Here is a 21885-nt window from a genome sequence, read left to right on the forward strand (position 1 = left end):
TTGCAACTTCAGAAATCACCAAATTTTTTAGCTGAAATTCCCAGTGTGAAGAACATGGGTGGCTCCGTGGTGCCTTTCCTTGGGAAGAAGCTGAAGGAGCAGAGGTCTCAGGAGTTTTTCCTCCTGAAAAAAAGGAAAAAGTGGAGTTTTTCCACCCTTTTCCTGGGTGCTGAGAGGCTGAAGTTGGAATCCCTCCTACCCACTAGGTACAAAGTCCTGGGTGGCTTTTCTGAAGCAAGAGGGCAGAGCCAGGAGAGGAGGGGGGGGGTGGGGGGGGGTGAAGGAGAAAAGTGGAGCTGAGAAGGACCGGGGTGGGTTTCCTACACCTCTGCCTGGTTCTGGAGGCCTGACCCAGCTTCTGGAGTGCTGACCCAAGGTTCTGAGAAGAGGAGGAGGTTAGGGGAATGCCAAGCAGGGACCTTGCAGCTCCTCTGCTCCGTTCAATTCACGATTCAAGGGATGAGCTAGGGGCTTCCCTGAGCTTCACTCCTCTTTTCAGCTCCTCCTGCCTCTTTTAAACACTTAAAAATTCCCAGAAATTTCCAGAAACAATCCCCCCCCCCCCCCCCCGAGCTTTCAAAGCCTCTCCTGGGGTGGTTTTATCCTTTCCCTGCAGCCCTGAGCATCGTTTGAGGGGCACAGGACCCTCGGCAGGACACGGGGACATTCGGTCCCCTCTGTGTCCCCTCCCCCCGGGACCCCTATGCCCTCCCCCCCTGGGGTGTTTCGGCCGCTTTAAGGGCTCTGCCTGGTGGTGGCAGTGGGGACAAAGTCCAGGGGTGGTGGCAGTGGCCGGGCCGGGGATGCAGCTCCCGGGGGTGCAGCTCCCGGGGGTCCTGGTCCCCTCCTTGCTGGCCATCCCCGTGGCCTTGGGCACCAACGCTGCGACCACCTTGGCAGAGTGAGTGTGGGCTTTGGGGACAAAAACTCGGGGGGTCGGGGTGTCCCCCCCGTTCCCTGGAGCTGCTGGGAGAGAGCATCAGACCCAGGAGAAGGCAGAGCCAGCACCACAGGGTCTCATCCGGATTTTGGGAGGGGGAAGCAGTGTCCAGGACAGGGTGCTGGGTCCCTCCTGGGGTGGGGGGGAGCAGCAGGATCCAACCCTAGGGATCAATTTGGGTGCTTCTGCCAGTTTTCCTGGGTTTTAAACCCATGTCCCAAGTGACACAAGGGAGCTGTGGGGGTCCCTGCACGGCACCCAATGTCACGGGGGGGTCCCCAACAGCCCCAATCCCCTTTAGGGTGCATTAGGATGCTCAGCACCTCCCTGAGCCACCCAGCATCCTTTCCAGCTCCTTGGCCCCCAGGACAGGGCTTCCAACTCTTGGGTGTTCCCTCCTGGGACACTGGGGACTCCTCCAAACCTCTGCTCCCAAGGTGGCCAGTGCCACCCCTCCATGCTGGCCTTGTCCCTGTCACCACCATGCTGCCTGCTTGTGGTTTTCCTGCTGAGGGACACCCCAATCCTCTGCTCAGTGTGTTCCCCATGTCCCCTGAGCAGGGGACCCCAAGGTGCTGGTGCAGGGGTGGGGGTGTCTGGGGGTGTCTCTGTCACACTCATGGTGACATCTCAGGGTCACACTGTGCAGCTCCACCTCTGAACTTTGAATGAATGGGAGTCGTAAGTTAATTCCACGGGCTTAATAATGCACTGAGGTGGGGATTCTGCAGTTATTTGATTGGTTTTTAGGTGATTTTGTTGGGTTTTTGTTGGTTTCTTTTTTCCCCCAAATACTTGGTGGTTTGGGTGCGGGGAGGACAAGCTCAGCTGTGACCCCCATCCTGTCCCTGGGATCCTGTGCTCCCCAGCTCCTCTCCCCCTTCCCATCCCTGTCCCTGGAAGAGCAATTCCACCTTCTGCAAAAGGCAAAAAACCCCAAAAAAATGAGCTTGGGGTTGTCCCACCCTCCTCTAAACCCCTCCCGAGTTCCCTGGGGCAGGGCCTCATCCTTCTGCTCCTCCTGCTTCGGTGGAGCCCTCTCTAAACTGATGGGACAAAAGGTGTTTGGGGACACAGTGCTTCACCCCCTGGCTGTCCCTGGGGGTTTGAACCCCTCCCCATGTCCTGCAGGAGCCCACTGGTGCTGGTGCTCACAGGGCTGCTGCTGCTCCTCGGTCTCATCTCCATCATCTTCATCACTGGAGGAAGCCACTGCCAGGACCCCCTTTTCTGCGGTGAGAAAAGACACCCCACACCCCCTTCTTCTGCTATTTGGGGACTGATCCCAGGTCAGGCAGTGGGATTTGGGGATTTGGGGGGAGCCCTGGGCCCCTCTGGGAGCTGTCTCTGGGTGTCCCCCAGTGTTCGTGCTGCTCTCCTTCACCTCGGTGGTGGATTTGGTGATCTCCTTGGAGGAGGATGGCTTCATCTCCGGCTTTGTGGAGTTCTACATCAGAGAGGTACCCAGCCAGGGCAAGCCCCACGCTGTGGGGGGTATTTCTGGGGTGTGGGAAGGCGCCCTCCCCCCCATCCCAAACCATTCCAGGGTGAGCCCCACCTGCGGACGGCCCACGGGATCATGATCTGTTACTGGGATGGCATCGTCCACTACGGACTCTACCTCACTATGATCGTGGCCATTGGGCAGAGGTGAAGGGGGATCCCGGTGGGACAGGGCTGGGAGCACCCTGAATTTTGTGGGGTGAGCCCGAGTGGGGTGTCTGATCCCCGCATTTCTGCAGAAAGAGCTACAGGAACCTGGGGCTCTTCTGGCTGGGCTCCCTGGTAATGAGCATCACTGTCTTCCTGCTGGGGAATCTGATAGGTAAGGGGGGTGCAGATAGGGGGTCGGCTCTGCCAGAGGCTGGGGAAGGGCTGGGGACATCCAGCCCCGTCCCTGAGCCGTGGGTTTGCTCCCAGCCCCTCGCTCTGTGGGCAGGGGCAGGAAGGAGCTGCCCCCGGGGACAAGCTGCGGGTCCGGCTCCGGGCGACTGAGACCTCTGCCCCTCCTCCTGCTCTCCTTCCCCAGGGAAATACAGCTCGGAGCTCAGCCCTGCCCTCCTGCTCAACCTGCCCTACATCCTCATCCCCCTCTGGGCCGGGGGGAGGCTTTTCCAGCAGCCCAAAACTCCGCCGAGCTTCAGCCCTGAGAAGGTAACCTGGGGGCTTGGTGCCAGGGGCTGCACCCTCAGCCCACCCCACACCCCCAGACCGGACCAGGGGCTCACAGAGCCAAACCCACCCCCCCCACCCCCGGGGTTTTCCCTCTCCCAGGTTGCAGAGGAGCAAAGCAAACGCCTGTACCAGCGGCCACAGGACCTGGGGCTGATCCTGCTCCTGCTCCTCACCATTGCCTTCACCTTTTTCAGGGGGATGGTGAGTTCCGGAGGGGATGGGGGAACCCGGGGATTGGGTGTATCCATCCCACACTCCCTTCTCCTCCACTACCTGCATCTCCAGGTGGTTCTAGACTGTCCAGCTGACTCCTGCTTTGAGTACATCTACCAGCGGGAGCCTTACCTGCGCGACCCTGTCGCTTACCCCAAGGTGCAGGTGAGTGGGGCTGAGGTCCCTAACCCTATAAAACCCTGACCCTATAACCCTAACCCCCCCTAACCCTAACCCTTGTGTGTCCTCAGATGCTGATTTACCTGTTCTACATCCTCCCCTTCTTCTGCCTTGGAATCTACGGACTGGTGCTGCCCGGCTGCTCCTGGCTGCCCGACTGGAGCTTGGTGGTTGCCGGGGCCGTGGCTCAGGTGAGGAGGGGGCTGGGGGGGGGAGTCACAGCGGGGGGGACCCCCAGGGGTTGGGTTTGAGTACCAGCCAGCAGAAAGCAAGCAGGGCTGAGGCTTGGGGGGGTTGAGGGGGGAAGGATGGAGCTTCCCCCCTGGCTGCATGTGGAGCAGCTCCCACCTCCCCTGCTCGATAATTACTTTGGCCCCGCTGGATTCATTGGACAGAAATAGGCTGGAGCCACCCCCTGGGGCTAGAGCTGGGGCACGCTGGGGGTGGTCTCTCACTACCGGACCCCCCCCCCCACCCCTCCCCAGGCTCAGTTCTCCCATTTGGGATCCTCGCTGCACCCCCGCACCCCCTTCCCCTACCAGACCCCCGAAGATGTTTGGTGGAGCTTCCTCATCACCAACCTCCTCTATGCTCTGGGACCTCAGCTCCTGGCCTATCGCTGCCTGCACTGCCCTGCCTTCTTCCTGCCCTCCCCCCCTGCCACCCTCCTGCCCAGCAAGAAGCACCAGTGACACCTCCTGCCCACCCCGGGGGGGCTCATGCCGCCCCCCACCCCCCACGGAGCAGCCTCTGAGGGGACCAGGCTTGGCAGAGATGTCCCCGCGGATGCTTTTGTCCCCCGGGGGATGTTCTGGTCCCTCGGGGTGCTCTATGGGGACACAGCTCCGGCCACAGCCCTCCCGGGGTATGGGGGGGGGGGGGGGGGGGGGTGAGGGGGCGTGTGGGAGACGGGGTCCCCTCCTGGCAGGTCCTGGGGGGCCATGAGGACTCCGTCCCACCCTGGTGCTCCCGGGATGATGCTGGAGAGGGGACCGTGCCAGGAAAACACTGTTTACAAAATAAAGGACTGAGGGTACAGCTCTGACCCCGTGTCCCTGCTCTGTCCCCCCCGCCCCCCCGTCACCCTGCTGTCCCCTCCACCTCAGCCCGGGCCCAGGGCCTGTAGGAGCTCTCTGACATTTTTGCCCCTTCCTGAGTTTTTCGCCCCCTCCTTTTTGACTTTTTTGCCCCCTCCTGCCCTTTGGGGTGTGTGGGGCGCCTGCTGCCTGTGCTGCCCTTGCTGGGGGGGCATCGGGACTGCGGGGGAAGGAGGGAACCCTGAGTGGGTCGGGGATGAACACGGGTGGGCAAGGGGTGGGTGTGCCCACGGGTGGGACGGGGGTGCTGGCAGTGCCTGGGGGCAGCCCCTGAGGGGCTAAGGGGGGGGATTTCTCCCATAAAACTCCTCTTACCCTGCGGGATCCACCCTGCAGCCCGGGTAGGATGTACCGGCGGTACCGGGGCCCGGTGCCGGTCGGGCCGGTGACCTTGGCGAGCCGTCGGTCCTGCGCAGCTCCGGTAGCCGGGGCAGGGCCGGGCCGAACTCCCGGTGCCGCCCCCTGCGCGGAGCCGCAACCGGCACCGGGAGCACCATTGGTACCGGCGGCACCGGAGCGCTCCTGCGGCCGGGCCACACCCCCCCCCCCCCTCCCTTCCCCGGCGGGCCGGTACCGGCGTCCGCCGAGACACGGTGAGTGCGGTGGGGATGCGGTGGCAGCGGCTCCGTTCCCTGCGGTGCGACCGCGGGGAACAGGGACGGGACCCCCGGTACCGACACCCCTGGGGGGGGGTTGCTCCCGGCGGGGCGGGGGAGGCGGCTGCCGGGCCGGTTTCCCCCGCGCTGCATTGCCGGTTCCCAGGCACCGGAGTCCCGCAGCCCCGGGGCTGCCGCCGCAGTGTCCCGCACTGCAACACCGCACCGGCCCCGGGGCCGCAGGCGGGAGGGAACCGGGTGGGAACCGGGCCGGAACCGAGCTGCTCAGCTCCCGAACGGCCACCGGGACACGCGAGAGGGGCTGCCCCGCTCCTCCTTGCCCCAAACTGGGTACCGGGACCCCAAGAGGGGCAGCCCGGGTCCCTCTACCCCAGAAGCGGGCACCAGGACCCCCGGAGGGGGCTGCTCTGCTCTCCATACCCCAAGACCTGGCACCGGGAGCCCCTCGGGACTGCCCCACAGCTAAACCCTTCCCCATCCCCACGGGGGGGATTATTCCCACAGGAAGAGGGGCGCAGCCCCCCGAGCTGCCTGGGCTGGGATCTGCGGCACCCCCAAGAGGGCAAAATTCGGGGTGGGGAGGAATGAGAGTCCCCGGGGGAGCCGGGAGTGGGGGGGTTCTGGCACGTGTTTTCCTTCCTTCTTTCCCTTGGGAAGAGGGGACGTGGCACGGGGCAGGAATCTGGGGGAGGTTCCAGGGGGGGTCTCTGGTAGCCGCAGCCCCCTCCCACACCATCGCTTCAGTTTCCAGGTGTGCCGGGGCTGCCATAAATAACTCAGGAGCTCCATCCCCGAGGCGGCTGCCATGAAATATTCATTCCGGCTGTAACCGAGAGGGGGACCAGGAGTTCAGCACGGGCTGGGGATGGGGGGGGGGGTGTCCCTGCGGGTGGGGTAAGCAATGAAACCCCTCCCTTTGGGGGCGCGGTGGTTGCTAAAGGGCTCTGCTCTCCCATCAGATGCGTCCCCACAGCCCCTGGGCTGCTGGCCCGGCAGTTCTGCTGCTCCTGGCCGGTGTCCTGGCCACCAACACAGTGCCCAGGGGAAGGAAGAAAGTGGTGCATGTCATGGGTGAGTGGGGTCCTGGGGGGGACGGGACAATTGTTTAATATCAATTAAAGCACGGTCAAGGCTCTGGGATACCCATCGTGTCCCCTCCGCCTTGGCCAGGAGCTGCCCAACTCTTCTTGGAGTTTGTCGAGTCCCCAAAAGGGGGAAATTCCCCCCAAAAGAAGGAAATCCTCCCCCCCCCCCAAAAAAAAAAAAGATAGCAAATTCCTCTCCAGAAGAGGGAAATTCCTCCAAAATGAAGGCAAATTCCCCCCAAAAGAGGGGAAACGCTCACCAGAGGTGGTTCCCACCCCCCCACCTTGCCTTGTCCCCATCACGGGAGGGGAGGGAAGGGCAGGCTTGGGGACAGGGACAGCCCTGAGCTCCCCATCCCTTGCAGAGGGTGATAGTGGGGCCGTGGTGGTGCAGACAGCCCCGGGGAAGGTGGTGACACACCGAGGTGGCACCATCATCCTGCCCTGTCGCTACCACTACGACGTCTCCGCCCACGACCCGGCCGAGATCCGCCTGAAATGGACCAAAGTGACAGAACCTATGGCTTTCGTGGACGTCTTCGTGGCCCTGGGCAAGGCTCGCCGGGCTTTCGGAACCTACCGGGGACGGACGGCCCTGCAGGAGGATGGTTTTGGGGACGCCTCTCTCATTATCCGAAATGTCACCCTGCAAGACTACGGCCGCTACGAGTGCGAGGTCACCAACGAGCTGGAAGATGACACGGGAATGGTCAAGCTGGACTTGGAAGGTATCTCCGGCTGGGAGAGGGGAGGGAATGGGGACAACCTCTGTGGTCAAGCTGGAGCTGGAAGGTGGCTCCAGCAGAGACTGGAAGGTGGCTCCATGAGGGAGATGGAGGGATGGGGACAACTTCCATGATAAAGCTGGAACTGGAAGGTGGCTCCAGCTGGCAGAGAGGAGGGATGGGGACAAATGGTCAAGCTGGAACTGGAAGGTGGCTCCTCGAGGGAGATGGAAGGGATGGGGACAACTTCCATGGCCAAAGTGGAACTGGAAGATGGCTCCAGCAGGGAGAGAGGAGGGATGGGGACAACTTCCATGGTCAAGCTGGAGCTGGAAGGTAACTCCAGCTGGGAAAGGGGAGGGATGGGGACAACTTCCATGGTCAAGCTGGAGCTGAAAGGTGGCTCCAGCAGGGAGAGGAGAGGGATGAGGACAACCCTGGGGTGTCCCCATGTCCCCCATGGCTTGGCCAGGACACCATCCCTGCTCTCTCCTGGCTGCTGCTTTAGGTTCTGTTGTTTCCCGGCGTGTGCCGTGGTTTATTGCCTCCCTTATTGGCTTTTATTGTTGCTCCAGGTTTACAGCTGGCAGCTAATAAACACTGGAGATAAATAGTGCCACGGCCCCACAAAGCACTGGGAGGGACACTGGGATGTCAGGACACAGCAGGAATGCTGAGCGTGGCTCCCAGCCTGCCGGGATGGGATGGGATGGGATGGGATGCTGCAACCAGGGACACTGGGAAGGGGGAAAACCCTTTTTGGGGGGCTCGAGAGGCTCAGCTGTGACTGGGGCCTGGACATGGGGCTTGGCTCTACCCCATGTGGCCCCAGGTCCTTAAGCTGCAGCCCATCTTTTTCCCCCACCCTTTCCCCCACCCTTTCCCCCATCCTTTCCCCACCCCATCCCAGTGCCACACAGGATGCTGCGGCCACATATCCCCATCCCTGCCAACCCCCTCCTTCCTTTGTATCGTGTTGCCCCCCCCCCTCCAAGGCCAAGTCTACTTCTGGACAGCAGCCTCAGGGTGTGTGTGTGTGTGGGGGGGCACTTTGGGGTTCCTGGAGCCCCCAAACTTCCTCAGCAGAAGTGATGGCAGAGCTCATCTGGCCTTTGCTCCGAGCCTCCCAGCACCCCCAGTTCCTCACTGCCCCCCTCATTCGTGGGGTGCAGCTGCAAAACGAGGTGAGGGAGACCCCAGCCCCCCTCCTCTCCCTTCTCTGCCCCCTCCCTTCCCCCCCAGGTGTGATTTTCCCCTACCACCCCCGCCTGGGACGCTACACCCTGAACTTCCACGAGGCTCAGCAGGCGTGCCTGGAGCAGGATGGGATCCTGGCTTCCCACGACCAGTTGCACCAAGCCTGGCTGGAGGGGATGGACTGGTGCAACGCGGGCTGGCTGGAGGACGGTTCGGTCCAATACCCCATCTCCCGCCCCCGGGAGGAATGCGGCCGCAAGGACACCCCGGTGGGGGTCCGGAACTACGGTTACCGGCACAAAGAGAGCGAACACTACGACGCCTTCTGCTTCACCTCCAACCTCAACGGTAAGGGCGAGGGGAAACTGAGGCACGGAGCAAGGCGCTTGGGGGCTGGGTGGAACCCGGGGGGGGGGTCCTGGGGTGGGTCAGAGCCCGACGTGGCTGCACGACCCCTCTGTAGCACCTCGAGAGACGGGGGGGGGGGGGGATGCTCACCTCTATAGTGGGAGAGCCCCGTGTGTCCCCCGTCCCCCCCGGGCAGGGGACGGAGGGAACCGCAGCAGTGAGCGGGCTGCGTGATGGATGGGGCCGGGGCCACGCAAGACAGATGGGAGCCGGGAGGGCTCTGGGGGGGTATAAATCCCTCCCCGATGTCAGGGAAGCCCGGGAGGGCTTTGCCCGTGTTTATTTAGTGGTGGCAGGCGGGACAAATAGCGGCTGTAAGCGGCAGAGGAGCCAGAGCCACCAGTGCATCACCTCGGTCTGGTGGCTCCTCAGAGCCCACCCCGCTCCGTGCCTCCTCCTGTCCCCCCGTCCCCCCCCTTCCCCCCTAGCTCCCCCCAAGAAAAAAAAATATATATATATTGCGGGGGAAGGGGGGAACTGTAGGGGCTTGGAGTGCTCAGGTCCATCCCCGCCACATCCATTTCCCCACTCCTTTCCTCATCCCTTCCCCACCCTTTTCCCCAAACTTTTCTCTATCCTTTTGCCCATCCTTTTCCTTATCCCATTCCCCATACCTTTTTTATCCCACTTCCCATTCTTTCCCTATCCTTTTTCCCATCCCTTTTCCCCTCCATTTCCCCATCCCTTCTCCAGGTTTTCCCTATCCCTTTCCATGTTCCTTTCCCTATCCCTTTCCCCTTCCCTTTCCCCTTCCCTTTCCCCTTCCCTTTCCCCTTCCCATTTCCCCTTCCCATTTCCCCTTCCCATTTCCCCTTCCCATTTCCCCTTCCCATTTCCCCTTCCCATTTCCCCTTCCCTTTTCCCCTTCCCTTTTCCCCTTCCTTTTTCCCCTTCCTTTTTCCCCTTCCCTTTTCCCCTTCCCTTTTCCCTTCCCCTTCCTCCTTCCCCCTTCCCGTTTCCCCTTCCCGTTTCCCCTTCCCGTTTCCCCTTCCCGTTTCCCCTTCCTGTTTCCCCTTCCTGTTTCCCCTTCCCATTTCCCCTTCCCTTTCCCCTTCCCTTTCCCCTTCCCATTTCCCTTCCCATTTCCCCTCCCTTTTCCCCCTCCCTTTTCCCCCTCCCTTTTCCCCCTCCCTTTTCCCCCTCCCTTTTCCCCCTCCCTTTTCCCCTCCCTTTTCCCCCTCCCTTTTCCCCCCCTTTCCCCTCCCTTTTCCCCCTCCCTTTCCCCCTCCCTTTCCCCCCTCCCTTTCCCCCCTCCCTTTCCCCCTCCCTTTCCCCCCTCCCTTTTCCCCCTCCCTTTTCCCCCTCCCTTTTCCCATCCCTCCCAACCTCCTCCCGGCTTCCTCCAACCTCTTTGTTCACCTCCCTCCCCTTTTTTCCCCCTTCCTCTTATCTCCCCGAAGGCAAAGTCTACTTCTTGAAGACCTTCCGCAAACTCAGCTACTCCGAGGCGGTTCAGGCTTGTAAGAACAACGGGGCTGCGGTGGCCAAGGTTGGGCAGCTCTACGCCGCCTGGAAGCTGCAGCTCCTGGATCGCTGCGAGGCGGGATGGTTGGAGGACGGGAGCATCCGCTACCCCATCGTCAATCCCCGCGCCCGCTGCGGGGGTCGCGAACCTGGGGTCCGCAACCTCGGCTTCCCCGATAAGAAGTACAAGCTTTTTGGGGTCTATTGTTACAAAAAAGCCGGGGAAGCAACCCCGGAGAAAGCGGGGGGGCATTCCAATCGGGTGTGAGGCTTCACCCTCCCCACCCCGAGAAGCCCCCATCCTTCCCACCCCCCCCCCCCCATCCCGCCCCGACTTGGTTTGGGGACCCCCACCGTGGGGTCCCTCGGGGGGCTGCGGGCAGCCCCGCTGGTGGACTGGGGCCGTGCCCCAGGCTGTGGAAGCTTGGGGAAACTGAGGCAGCGGGAAGGGAAGGACTTCAGGAGCCCAGCCAGGAGCCTGCGCTCGGATCCGGGGCCGGCCCCGGCCCCCCTCCTCCCCCCCCCCCAGTTCGCTGCGGTTTTTTGCTTCTCAATCGGCATCACTGCATGTGCTAAAAGCCCGGGCAGAGCAAAGCTTCAGCCCCCCCTCCCCTCCCCCCCCCCTCCATGTTCCCATCCTCGTGCCCGGGGTCCCCAGCTCTGCGCTGTCTCCGGGACCATGCACTGAATACCCCCCTACTCCCCTCCCCCTCGGGGGATGCTGTGGGCAAGCAGCTTCGTGGCACTGCCAGGTCCCTTGGGGGGGGGGGGGGGGGTCTGACCTTCCCCCAGCTCCCCCACACCCCACCTTGGCACTGGGCAAGGACTGGGAGCACTGGGCTTGGCTTCGTGCAATTCGTGCGGCTGAAGAGGGGGGTGAGGGGCTCCCGCAGCCCCTCCAGCACCCCACGGGGGTCACTCCTGGAGCTGAGTGGCCGATGGTGGGTGCAGGGAGGTGCTGGTGGTCACTGTCCCCTGTGCCCCCCTCCCTCCCCCCTGGGCTGGGTACCAGCTCTGGGCTTTTCGCAGCCCTGGCACTCGACAGCTGGAAGTAGATGAAATAAAAGCTTCGGCTGCTTTGGAGAGCTGAGCCCTGGCTGGTGTCTCCTTCACTGCTGTCACCTCCCAGCAGGGACAGCTCGGGTGCAAGGAGACCCCGGGATGCCCTATCCCAAGGGATGCTCCCCCCAAAGCTCTGATATTCCCCCTGTCCCTGTGTCCCTGGTCCCCGGCACTCACGGATGCTGCAGCATCCCTCCTGCATCCCTGCTCCTGCATCCCTGCTGTATCCCTCAGGACCAGATCCAATGGAGCAGCAGCAGCAGAGCCATCTTGGGGCACTGCAGTGACCAAGAGCCACCCTGGGGACAGATGGGGACACGCCACGGGGGGTTTGGGGCTTCTTCCCCACCCAGTGCAGCCGAGGCCGTGGGTCACCTTGAGTGACTTTTAGTGCTGCTGATGAAAATAAATTGCTGACACTCCCAGCCACTGCCACCACCTCCGGGAGGGGACCGTGGGGACCCCAGAGCCCCAGGTGGTGGCCATCAGACGCTGATGGATGGCACTCAGGGCTGCCGCAGATGGCACTCAGCTCGATTCATCAGCATCTCTGGGTGGTGGCTGGGAAAGCCACAGCCACCGTGACACTTTGGTGACACCACCGGTGACATTTGTGAGCCCTTGGCTGCCACAACGAGCCCGGGGAGAAGGATTAAGTTTGCTGGGAATCAGTTTAGGGAAAAGGAGGCAGAGGGAGACGATGGGGAGGCAGTGGCCACCTGAGGGGAGGGAAGAGCCACGAGGGGACCGTCCCCAAGGTCCCTGCACCCCCTTTGCCCCTCAGGAAAGGCTCAACTGTTAAAAAAATTTATTAAAATGTCCAGCAGTACAGAAAGGCAGAGTCAGAAACGGGGTGGGGAGGGGGAGGGGAGGCATTTAGGGAGGGGGAGAGGGGCAGGGAGGGGGCTGGGCACACGGCCGTCACGTCGCAAACAGCAGAGAAAGCGCCGCACACACACACACCGACTCCAACGGGGACCCAACGACAACGGAAAGGGAAGATAAAAATCACCCCCCCAAAAAAACCCAGGCAGCCCCAGCAGCAGTGTCCCCCTTCACCCCACGCAGGACCCAGCGAGCTGGACTGGGAAAATAAACTGGGGAAGGCTGCTAAAAAAAAACCAAAACAACAAAAACCCCCAAAACGGGAGCCACCCCAGAGCAGTGGGACCCAAAGGGTGAGGTGGGAAATGGAGGTCTGGGGGGTGAACCCCAACTCCTTTCGGGAGGGGGCTAAGGCCCAGGTGACGAACAGCCTGGGGCCATGAGGGGGGGTCTCCCCGTGTTGAGGCTGGGGGGCTCGACCCCCGAGGGTGGGGGGCTGAGCGTGGGGCATGCAGGGAGGGCTGGGGACGCACACGCAGCCGCCCCCTCCGGATCCTATTCCCTAGGGGGGCATCCTAGGAGCTAAAGCCAAGGGGAGGAGGGGAAAGGGGTTATAAAAGAAGGGGGTGGGAGTGAGAGGGGGTAGGGAAATGTCACCATATCCCCTGGGGGACCCTTGTGCTTCCTGGTCCCCAGGCTCTAGAAGTAGTGGCCCTCCTCCATCCAGTCCAGCCGGAGGCGGTCGCGATGTTTTCGCCTCTCCTTGCGGGGTTTGTGGTGGTGGTTCTGGTGGCGCTGGTGGTGGTGCTGGTGGTGCTGGTGGCTGTGACGGTGGCGGTGGTGCCGCCGAGCTCGGTGTGACCGCCTGGCTAAACGGGGGGGGGGGGGACGACACCAAGAGAGAGAAAAAAGCCGGGGATGGGGGGGTGAGGGGCTTCGAGCTCCTCCTTCCCCCCCCGCCCCAAACTCTTTGGCTCCTCTTGGTCCCTCCTTACGTTTTGTGCAGAGGATTTTGGGTCGGTCCCATTTGCCGGTGCTGTGGCACTTGATGGTGGGGAGGTGGCGCTGGGTGAAGCCCTCCTGGCACTGGTAGCGCAGGATGGAATGGATCGGGTACTTTTCCGTCTTTTTCCCCACCAGGAAAGCGTTTGTCACCTCCGGCGGGGACCCGCACAGCACTGGGAGGGGGACACACAGACAGACACACAGACACCCTCCCCGTGTCACCGGGAGGGGACAAGGGGGACACCCTGCCGATGCCACCAGGTGGGATGGATGGTTTGTGGGGAGGCTCTCCTGGTAGGGATGGGGGGGGATGAGATGTTCCCCAGGATTCCCGTCATTAATTAACGGTTGGGAATCGTTAAGGGGAGGGAGGGGGACACAGGGTCCCCCAGGTGGCACGGAGCAGCTGGAGGTCAATGAAACTTCCCCGAGAAGGAAGAGCTTGAGCCAGGGGAAAAAAATCGAGTGGAGAGGGGAGAAGGGACTGGGGAGGGGGAAGGAAAAATAGAGATGAAGGGGAAGGGCTGGAGCTTTCCTGGGAGAGGGGTCCTGAGGAGGAGCCCAAGGGCTGTGGGAGGAGGATGAAGATACTGGGAACTGTGGGATGGAGATATGGGGTCTGTGGGATGGGATAGTGGAGGCTGTGTGATGGAGATAGTGGGAACTGTGGGATGTAGTTATGGGGGGCTGTGGGATGGGATACTGGGGGCTGTGGGATGGGGATACTGGGGGCTGTGAGATGCGATAGTGGTGGCTGTGAGATGGGATATTGGAGGCTGTGGGATGGGGATAGTGGGGGCTGTGGGATGGGGATAGTGGGGGCTGTGGGATGAGGATCATGGGGGCTGTGGGCTGGGGACACTGGAGTACCTGTGCCCTTCTTGCAGATGTAGGGCAGGTTGTAGTTGCAGGGCACGTCGTTCCACTTGCCAATCTCGTGGGACACCAACACCACGCAGTCCTCACCGCCAGCAAAGAAGTTGTCGGGTTGGTTCTCCCGCCAGTTCTCGTATTGCTGGGGGGGTCGGGGAGACACGAGGGAGGGTGAGAACCCCCCCTACCCTGATCCCTGCCCCCTGAGACCCCCTGCCCAGGCTCTCACCAAGCCAGTGTTGTCAGTCCACTGGAAATCCTGCTCCACAATCCTGTCGTTCAGCCCGATCCAGGTGTTCTCGTGCCCGAAGCCTGCAGAGACACAGGGGGGCTGGCACGGCGATGGACACCAACACCCGTGGGTGCTGTTAGGAGCTTGGGGAGGGTTTTTTTTCCCCCCCTCCCCAGAGGAAGCAGCACCGTTGATGAAGCTGTGCTCCTCGGGGGAGTGGATGCTGGCCAAATGGCCAGCCCGGCGGCGGCAGTCACGTTCCGCGTCCTCCCAGGAACGGCGTCGGGAGAAGTAGCGGTAGCAGTGCCCCTGGAACTTGTGCCAGTTGTGGTCACAGCCCTCCGTGTCTGCGAGGAGAAAGGGGACAATGAGGACAACAAGAGGGGAAGGGTCCCCTGCTCCCCCCCTCCTCTGAGCAGCACCCCCGGGGAGGGATGGAGGAAGCGTCCGCACGTCCTCAGAGCGAGGATGTCGGAAGTTCTGCCACAACCAAAAAAACTTCTCGGTGAGGAAGCCCTGGCCCAGGCTGCCCAAAGAGGTGGTGGTGGAGTCTCCTTCTCCAGAGGCTTCTGACCCCCACCGGGATGTGTTCCTGGGTGGCCTGCTCCAGGCGGTCCTGCTCTGGCGGGGGGGGGGGAACTGGGTGATCTCTAGAGGACCCTTCCAACCCCTGGGGTTCTCTGATGCTGGGGTGGAGAAGAAGAAGTCCTGCTTCCCCTTCCCCCCAAGGGACAGGGCAGTGTCCCCACGGGGGTCTTGGCCTCCTCGTGGTGGGGTCACTCTGCTCCTCACCTTTCTCACAGCGGCTGCCCCCGTAGCTGGGCAGGCAGAGGCAGATGAAGGAGTTGACTTCATCAATGCAGGTGCCCCCGTTCTGGCAGGGGCTGGACAGGCAGTCATCGATGTCTGTGGGGACACGTGGGGAGCTGTAGGTGTAGGGAGACCCCCACCCACCACCCACCAGCACCTTGCCAGAACCCAGAACCCAGAATGGGGGGGTTGAGCAGGATTTAGCCTCATCTCCCTTTCCCAGCATCCTGTCCTTGCACAGATGGGTCCTACCCCAGCATCACCACCCCCTGGCCCACCATGCTCAGACCCTTTCCCACCATGGCTGGATCCCATCCCACCATGTTCAGCCCCTTCCCCACTATGGTTGGATCCCATCCCAGCATGGCTGGATCCCATCCCACCATGCTCAGAACTTCCCCACCACGTCTGGATCCCATCCCACCACACTCAGACCTTCCCCACCATGTTCAGCCTCTGTCCCAACATGGTCAGATCCCCCCTCACCATGCTTGGACCCTGTCCCCCCATGTTTGGATCCCAACCCCCCACATCCTCCTGTGTCCTGCCCCCTCACCAATCTCGCAGTTCTCCCCGGTAAATCCTGGGGTGCAGCTGCACCCACAGACGGTGCCATTGGCCCTGCAGGTCCCACCATGCAGGCAGGGGTTGTTCTGGCAGGGGTCAGCAGGAGCTGCAGGGTGGGTGGGAGTGGGTGCCGTGAGCTGGGGGGGACACCCACCCCTTCCCATCCCTTCCCACGGGGCCCTTTCCCCCCAACTGGGGCTCTACACTTGTGCAGTTGTCACCGGGCTGCCCATGTCACCTCCTGCGTCCCCTGCCACCTCCCCACAGTCACAACTTCCAAGTCTGTAAGAATCTGAAGTTCCCATTGAACTGCAAAACCCACGATCTGCTCCTGACCCTTCACAGTCCCTGGAAACTCCCCAGTGCGTAAAAAGAAAGACATCGCCCCTCAAAAAAAAAAAAAGAAAAAAACCAAAACAACAAAACCTAAAAACCCCACACTGTGCCAGCCTGAGGGGGAGGGAAGGGGGGGTCAATCGTGATGTCCTGCTGCCCCCCAACCCCTTTTCCCCTGGCTACCCCCCTCCCCATGCTCACCATGCCCGCTGGCATTGCCAAGGTCCCTCCAAGCCACCAGCTCCTCCGGCTCCTCCCCGCTCCCGCTGTCAGCATCCAGCACTGGGGACCCTCCCGGGCCCCCCATCTCCAGCACCCTGGAGGGCTCCAAGACTGGCCCCATGCTTGGGGACTCCAGTGCCTCCCACATCCCTGGGTGGGGGGTGCTGGGGGACAACTGGGGGGGGCTAGGGGGCATAGGGGGCTTGTCCCTCCTCATTCCCCCGGTGACACTGTCCTGGCTGGGGGGGGTTGGGGCATCCTGGGGGCTGGGGGCTGCTGGGGGGCTTTGGGGGGGCTGGGGAGAAACTGGGGGGTGTAGGAGGAGATGCTCAGCTCCCCCCAGCTCAGCTGCAGGGTGGCTGGGGGGTCCTGGGGCCACTGAGATGAAACCCGTGGACCCCTCCTCAGCTGCTGGCTCCAGGGCATCCACCTCCACTGGCCACTGGGTGATGGCCCAAGGGGACATCTTGGTGGCCGAGGGGGGAGAGGAAGGTGAGGGGACACCCTGTGCTGGGGGGGACACAGCTGCTTCACTGCTCAGTTCAGCTGAGCCCTTCCCAGCATCCCGGGCCTCAGCCTGCTCATAGGGGGCTGTGGGGCTCAGCCCCCCCTGGGGCTGGGGACCAGCCCCCTCAGTGGGTCTGGGGGTGACAGGGTGTCCCAGGGAGGGGTTGGCCGGGTGGAAGAATGTCACTGCTTTCCTCTGTCTCTCCAAAGAGCCATCGCTCAGGGTCCCGCTGCTGACCCCGGTGTCACCACGAGGCCGTGGGGACATCTCAGGGCCCTCGGCCACCAGCGGGGCTGGGGGCAGCGGGGGCCATGGTGGGATGGACCCCCCCCCATCCTCCTGGGAGAGGCTCTCCCCGGAGGAGGCCTCTGTGGCATCTGTGGGGGAGCAGGGAAAGTCCCCACAGGTGCTGGGGACACGGGGCTGAGCCCCCCCAGTGGTGACATCCTGGCGGCCAAGAGCCCCGTGGGGAACCCTGGAGGCAGGGAGGGAGGGGGTGGGCGCAGGGGGCATCCATGTGGGACCCCCAGGGTTGCAGGGGGCTGTGCGGGGGCTCCATCTGGGTGAATCCTTCTGGGCTGATGCCCGGGGCTGGGGGGGCACCGGGGTGGTGGCTGCTGCCATCAGCTCTGCAAGAGATGCCACCACAGCCATGGGGTCCCCAGGATGGTGCAGTCCCCTTCCCCACGACCACCCCCCCAAAAAAAAACCCAACCCCTTTTGGGGTGTCACTTACCAGGGCTGATCTCCTCCTCCACCTCGTTGGAGGGTGAGTGGGTACCCGCTTGCTGGAGGCTCTGGGTGCTGCCATGGGGGATGCTCCACTTTTCCACCACGTTGGCTGCAGCCCCCTGCACCTCCAAGGCCAGGATGGGGGTCTGGGTGACAGTCCCCACCGGGTCTTCATCCAGCCTGGGATCTCTGGTCAACGTGGGGGGGTCCTGGTTCTGCTGGTGCAGTTGGAAGTAGCGCCCGTTCAGCCCGGCGTGGCTGCTCCTCCTCGGGGGGCTGGGGGTCTCTGCTGCCCCTCTGGGGACTGTCCCCAAAGCAAGTGGTGAGCTGGTGACATCTCCCCATGTTGGGCTTTGGGACCTTGGCAGGAGGGGCTCCTGGGGGCCGGGGACTTCTTGGAGCAGTGGTTCTGGACTGGTGCTGGTTGGATCCTGCCAAGAGCTCAGCAGCGCCTGGTCCAGCAGGTTGAGAGCTTCATCCTCAGTGGGCCAGGGTGGCCAGGGGACCGTGGTAGGTGGTGGGGACATGTCACCACCCAGGCCAGGACCTGCTGGTGCCCCTGAGGGTGCAGACCCGGGGAGGTCCCCATGTTGTCCCACTGGGCTGCCACCCTCCACCTGCAACTGCTCATCCTCCTCCTCACCCATCCCCAGGGGTCTGGGGGTGTCCCTGGTGTCCCCTGAGGTGCCCAGCTCCTCGCTGTGCTCCACCAGCACATTGGAACTGCTCTGTGGGTCAGTCACGGATGGCACCTCCAGCTCCCTCTGCCCCATGGCTTCTTCTGCTGTGGGGACACCATGAGCTGCTGAGACCATGACCAGCAGCAGGTGCTGGGACCAAGGGACACTGGGGGCACAAATGGGCACCAATATCCCCACCACCACCCTTGGAGCTCAGCACCAGGCAGCACCCCCCACCATGGGGTGTGGCAGAAAAGCATTTTGGAAGCATTTGGGTTGGAAAAGTTCTTTAAAGATCTTTCTAAGTCCAACCCTGAACCTCCCGAGCAAGGAGATGAACCAGGCAGCCCAGGCTCCCTCCCAGTGTTCCTCATTTATCTCATTAATTCCCCAATTAAATATTTCATCAGTGGCACTTTTTCCCACTGGTTCCCCAGGGAAGAAGGAGCAGGGCTGGCCAGGAGGTGACAAAGGGCTCAGTCCCCATTACCTTTGTAGCAGTAGGCATCAAATTTGGAGGTCGTTGGGGGGAAACCCGTGCGGTTGGGGAATTGGTAGAGGGTCCGGACCCCGGGGGTGTCCCCCCCACATTTCAGACGGGGGATCCTGATGGGGTAGCGGACGCTGCCATCGGCCAACCAGCCGGGGTCACATTGGTCCAGCCCTTCACTCCAGGCCAAGTAAAGCTGCCCCGTGGTGGCCAAGGAAGCCCCCCGGCTCTGGCAGTGCCTCCGGGCCTCCTGCCAGCTGAAGCGTCCCGGAGCCGTGGCGTAAAACACGGTCCCTGCCGGAGAGCAGAACCCGTTGGAGAGGGAAAGGTGGGAGAGTCCTGGTGGCTCAGAAACAAGGGGTGGGCTTTGGATGTCTCCAAGGCTTGTGTGCTCGGCACCAGAGCCCGAGGGGACACAGGGAGCTGCACCCATCCCCGCAGCAGGGAGGAGATGAGAGAACCGTGGAGTCATCAAATCGTTTAGGGTGGAAAAGAGCTCCGAGGTGATCCAGTCCAACCCGTCCCTCAGCACTACATCTCCAGGGCCTGGAAACCCCTCCAGGGATGATGGGGACTCCAGCCCTGCCCTGGGCAGCCCGGGCCAGGCCCTGACAACCCTTTCCAGGGAGAAATTGTTCCCAAGCTCCAACCTAACTCTCCCCTGGCACAACTCGAGGCCAAATGCTCCTCTTGTCCCATCCCTTGTTCCTTGGGAGCAGAGCCCGATCCCCCCTGGCTCCAACTTCCTCTCAGGGGGTTGCAGAGAGCCACAGGTCTCCCCTCAGCTTCCTTTTCCCAACCCCTCCAGCTGATCCTCCAAAGTTCTCCAGACTTTTCTCCTCTCCTACATCCCCATCCCCACCTCCCTTCCCCTTTCTCTGCCCATCTCATCATCAGGGGCCCCAAACTGACCCCAGGATTCGAGCTGCAGCCTCACCAGTGCCCAGCACAAGGGGGATCCCTGCTGACAAACACTCTCCCGGCCACCACCCCCCCAAGGGATGTCCGCTGCCACCCCCCCAGCCCCGCTTGCCTCGGAGCTCTGGGGCATAGCAGTAAACATCGTATTCTTCCCCGGCCTCCCTCCGGCCGTAGCTGCGGATGCCGGGGAGGCTGTTCCGGTCTCCGTAACACCCAGGGCGGGACAGGGTGATGGGATACCTGCCGGGGAGAGGCATGGAGGGTGCTCAGCACCCATCGGCTAGGGCTGCCGGGCCCAGCACCCCGTGCCGCACGCTTTGCCGCGGGCTCACCGGACGGTGTGGTCACCCAGCCAGCCCGCGTCGCAGTTGTCATAGCCGTCCTCAAAAGCGACCTGGAGGTGCTGGGGGGAGGCGATAAGGGCTGAGTTGTCCCGACAGGCGCGACGGGCGGCCGAGAAGCTCAGGGCGTAGCGCTGCCCCCCCGGGCGGTAGTGGAAGACGACGCCTGGAAAAGAAAGGGGTGGCACAGGGTGGAACGGGGTGTGGGGAATGCAGGGGGTGTAGGGTTTGGGCGTACTGCACAGGATCTACAGGTTGCACAAGGCTCACAGTGGGGGGCACAAGGTGCACGGCTCGCACGGGGTGCACGAAGCACCTGGGGTGCATTAAACGAATGGGGTGCCCGAAGCACCTGGGGTGCCCGAAACACATGGGGTGCACGGCTCTCACGGGTGCACGAAGCACCTGGGGTGCATGACTGGCACGAGGCTCAGGGCTTGCAGAGGGTGCAGACCTCGCACCCAGGTCCAGATTTTGCACAGCTCCTTGCTTGCCCGGGGCTCACCAGCACCCCCACCACGCCCACCCATGGTCCTGGTGATGTCCCTAGGGTCCTCCCCATACTGTCGGGGTACCCTGCTCACCCGTCACCTCCAGCGGCACCAGGTCCTGCTCATCCTCGATGCCGGCCACCACCTGGCAGCGGTAGAGCCCCGCGTCGCTGGCGCGGGCTGCATGCAGGAGCAGGGTGGCATTGGAGCGGTCGCGGGGGTAGCCCGGCAGGGCCACCCGCCCCTCATAGGCTTTGACCACCTTCACCGCCTTGTCCTTGGCCACCAGGATGGGGACATCCTCCCGCTGGCCGCCGGCCGAGCGCACTTTGCTCCATTTGAGGCGGGGAGGGTCGGGGGGGTCGTTGGGCCCCAGCGAGGCTGAAGGACGGAGGAGGAAGAGGCAGGGGAGGGCAACCGACTCCCCCAGCCCCACGCGAATCGTTTGGGTCTCCAGCCTGTGAATGTGGATCACTTTCCCATCCTCCTGGGAGCCTGCGGGGAACAAGCGCCCGGAGACCACGGGGATGGGCAGAGGGAACTCCTGCACGGGCCTTGTTAATGGGTAGAGGGGAGGAGATGGGGGCACTGCAAGGGTGTGGGGGGTCCCTGAACCCCCCCTCTAAGGAGGAGGATGAAGGGGGTTGATGAAGGATGAAGGAGGCTGGCAGCCTCCCTGCCAGCCAGCTGGAGAGCGACTGTGCTGGTTAAACCTTCCCCTGGGGGCCGAACCCCCCGATCCCTGTGACCCCCCCAAATCTGCAGCCGCAGCTCCATACCCAACCGCTCCCATGGGAATCTTGATATTCCCCCTTCCCTGCCCTCAGAGCCCTCCAAGCCCAGCCCCACGCTGGGATAAAACCTGGCAGCCACCACCTCCTCCTCCTCCTCCTCCTCCTCCCGCCCTAATCCTGCCCCAGCTGCAAATCCCACAGGTCTCAGAAGCCCCCACGGAGCTCCAGTGGGGCTGGGGGGATGATAATCCCCCTCCCTCCCCCGTATCCAGCACCTCTTTGGGGTGTAATAACCCCAAAACCCTTTCTCTCTCATCCTGGAGGGCACCAGGGTGGGGGATCCCAATAACACCCCCCCACCCCCTCCATGGAGCAGGATGCAGGAATCATTCAGGAATGGGTGGGAGCGGGGGGACAGGATCTTAAATCCCCAGGGGAGGGGGCTCAGCAGAGGGAAACCAACGGGATTAAGGGTTTGCGTGCGGGATCCCAGCCTGGAGGGGGGGTCCATGGGTGCCTGGGGGGCTTCTCCCTCCCTAATCCCCCGCAGCCCCAGGCGGGGGGGACGCAGCCCCAACCCTGCCTTGATTATTACTCCTCGAGTATTTCTTCTGCCCGAGGCAGCTGATTATTTGCTCAGTGGTTAATTAGCCCCGGCAGCACTTACCCAGGGCGGCAATGGGGAGGAGGGTGAGTGCGAGCAGGAGCCAGCAGCTGGCATCCCCCATCACATGGACCATCCTTGACCTGCAAGGACAGGGAGGGTGAAGGGGAGGGTGCAGGAGGGCACCTCTCGCCCCCTCCCTCCTTGTTGGGGATATAAAACACCGGGGGACCACGCTGGCACCAACCCCCCGGGGAGGGCAGAATTGGCCCCACTTAAATCACCAGAGTTTGATTTACCCCTTGTTGGGGGGTGGGGGTGGGGGACAGGGTCGCACTGAGCCCCTCAACC

At 62.8% G+C, this 21885-nt stretch overlaps 3 protein-coding genes across 5 annotated transcripts; 2 read left to right on the forward strand and 1 right to left on the reverse strand.

The window, feature by feature from the left end:
* The first annotated feature begins 769 nt into the window (after nt 1–769).
* TM6SF2 (transmembrane 6 superfamily member 2) lies at nt 770–4553 on the forward strand. Of its 3 annotated transcripts, XM_030466502.1 has the most exons (10): nt 771–901; nt 2072–2175; nt 2303–2400; nt 2487–2590; nt 2683–2765; nt 2970–3094; nt 3215–3316; nt 3401–3493; nt 3580–3699; nt 3994–4553. In XM_030466502.1, the coding sequence occupies exons 1-10, from the start codon at nt 804–806 to the stop codon at nt 4198–4200; spliced, it is 1134 nt and encodes a 377-aa protein (XP_030322362.1). In that variant the 5' UTR covers nt 771–803; the 3' UTR covers nt 4201–4553. The 3 variants fall into 3 exon arrangements, with proteins under 3 accessions (XP_030322363.1, XP_030322362.1, XP_030322364.1); XM_030466503.1 differs by lacking the exon at nt 3215–3316 and having other exon boundaries at nt 770–901; XM_030466504.1 differs by lacking the exons at nt 771–901; nt 2487–2590 and having other exon boundaries at nt 2084–2175.
* A 457-nt stretch (nt 4554–5010) lies between these two features.
* On the forward strand, nt 5011–11181 carry HAPLN4 (hyaluronan and proteoglycan link protein 4). The gene is made up of 5 exons (XM_030466505.1): nt 5011–5198; nt 6182–6293; nt 6673–7035; nt 8275–8577; nt 10038–11181. The coding sequence occupies exons 2-5, from the start codon at nt 6182–6184 to the stop codon at nt 10367–10369; spliced, it is 1110 nt and encodes a 369-aa protein (XP_030322365.1). The 5' UTR covers nt 5011–5198; the 3' UTR covers nt 10370–11181.
* Nucleotides 11182–12687: 1506 nt separating this feature from the next.
* Nucleotides 12688–21670, reverse strand: NCAN (neurocan). Its single transcript, XM_030466135.1, has 15 exons — nt 21598–21670; nt 20290–20691; nt 19697–19871; nt 19477–19604; nt 18444–18737; nt 17278–18075; nt 16413–17170; nt 16013–16208; nt 15465–15581; nt 14891–15004; nt 14287–14445; nt 14096–14178; nt 13864–14008; nt 12984–13166; nt 12688–12857 (listed from the first exon to the last, which is right to left on the reverse strand). The coding sequence occupies exons 1-15, from the start codon at nt 21668–21670 to the stop codon at nt 12688–12690; spliced, it is 3795 nt and encodes a 1264-aa protein (XP_030321995.1).
* Between the last annotated feature and the right edge of the window lie 215 nt (nt 21671–21885).

This window comes from Calypte anna, chromosome 28, assembly GCF_003957555.1.
Source record: "Calypte anna isolate BGI_N300 chromosome 28, bCalAnn1_v1.p, whole genome shotgun sequence".
In the NCBI taxonomy this organism is placed as follows: domain Eukaryota; kingdom Metazoa; phylum Chordata; class Aves; order Apodiformes; family Trochilidae; genus Calypte; species Calypte anna.

Excerpts from the sequence above, each read along its gene's own strand:
- TM6SF2 (XM_030466502.1), top strand. The coding sequence starts at position 804 with ATGCAGCTCCCGGGGGTGCAGCTCCCGGGGGTCCTGGTCCCCTCCTTG. Across the intron at positions 902-2,071 it reads GCTGCGACCACCTTGGCAGA|GAGCCCACTGGTGCTGGTGC; the intron begins GTGAGTGTGGGC and ends CATGTCCTGCAG. Across the intron at positions 3,317-3,400 it reads TCACCTTTTTCAGGGGGATG|GTGGTTCTAGACTGTCCAGC; the intron begins GTGAGTTCCGGA and ends CTGCATCTCCAG.
- HAPLN4 (XM_030466505.1), top strand. The coding sequence starts at position 6,182 with ATGCGTCCCCACAGCCCCTGGGCTGCTGGCCCGGCAGTTCTGCTGCTC. Across the intron at positions 6,294-6,672 it reads GAAAGTGGTGCATGTCATGG|AGGGTGATAGTGGGGCCGTG; the intron begins GTGAGTGGGGTC and ends CATCCCTTGCAG. Across the intron at positions 7,036-8,274 it reads GGTCAAGCTGGACTTGGAAG|GTGTGATTTTCCCCTACCAC; the intron begins GTATCTCCGGCT and ends CTTCCCCCCCAG.
- NCAN (XM_030466135.1), bottom strand. The coding sequence starts at position 21,670 with ATGGTCCATGTGATGGGGGATGCCAGCTGCTGGCTCCTGCTCGCACTC. Across the intron at positions 18,738-19,476 it reads CTATGCCCCAGAGCTCCGAG|GGACCGTGTTTTACGCCACG; the intron begins GCAAGCGGGGCT and ends GCTCTCCGGCAG. Across the intron at positions 14,446-14,890 it reads GGGCAGCCGCTGTGAGAAAG|ACACGGAGGGCTGTGACCAC; the intron begins GTGAGGAGCAGA and ends TTCTCCTCGCAG.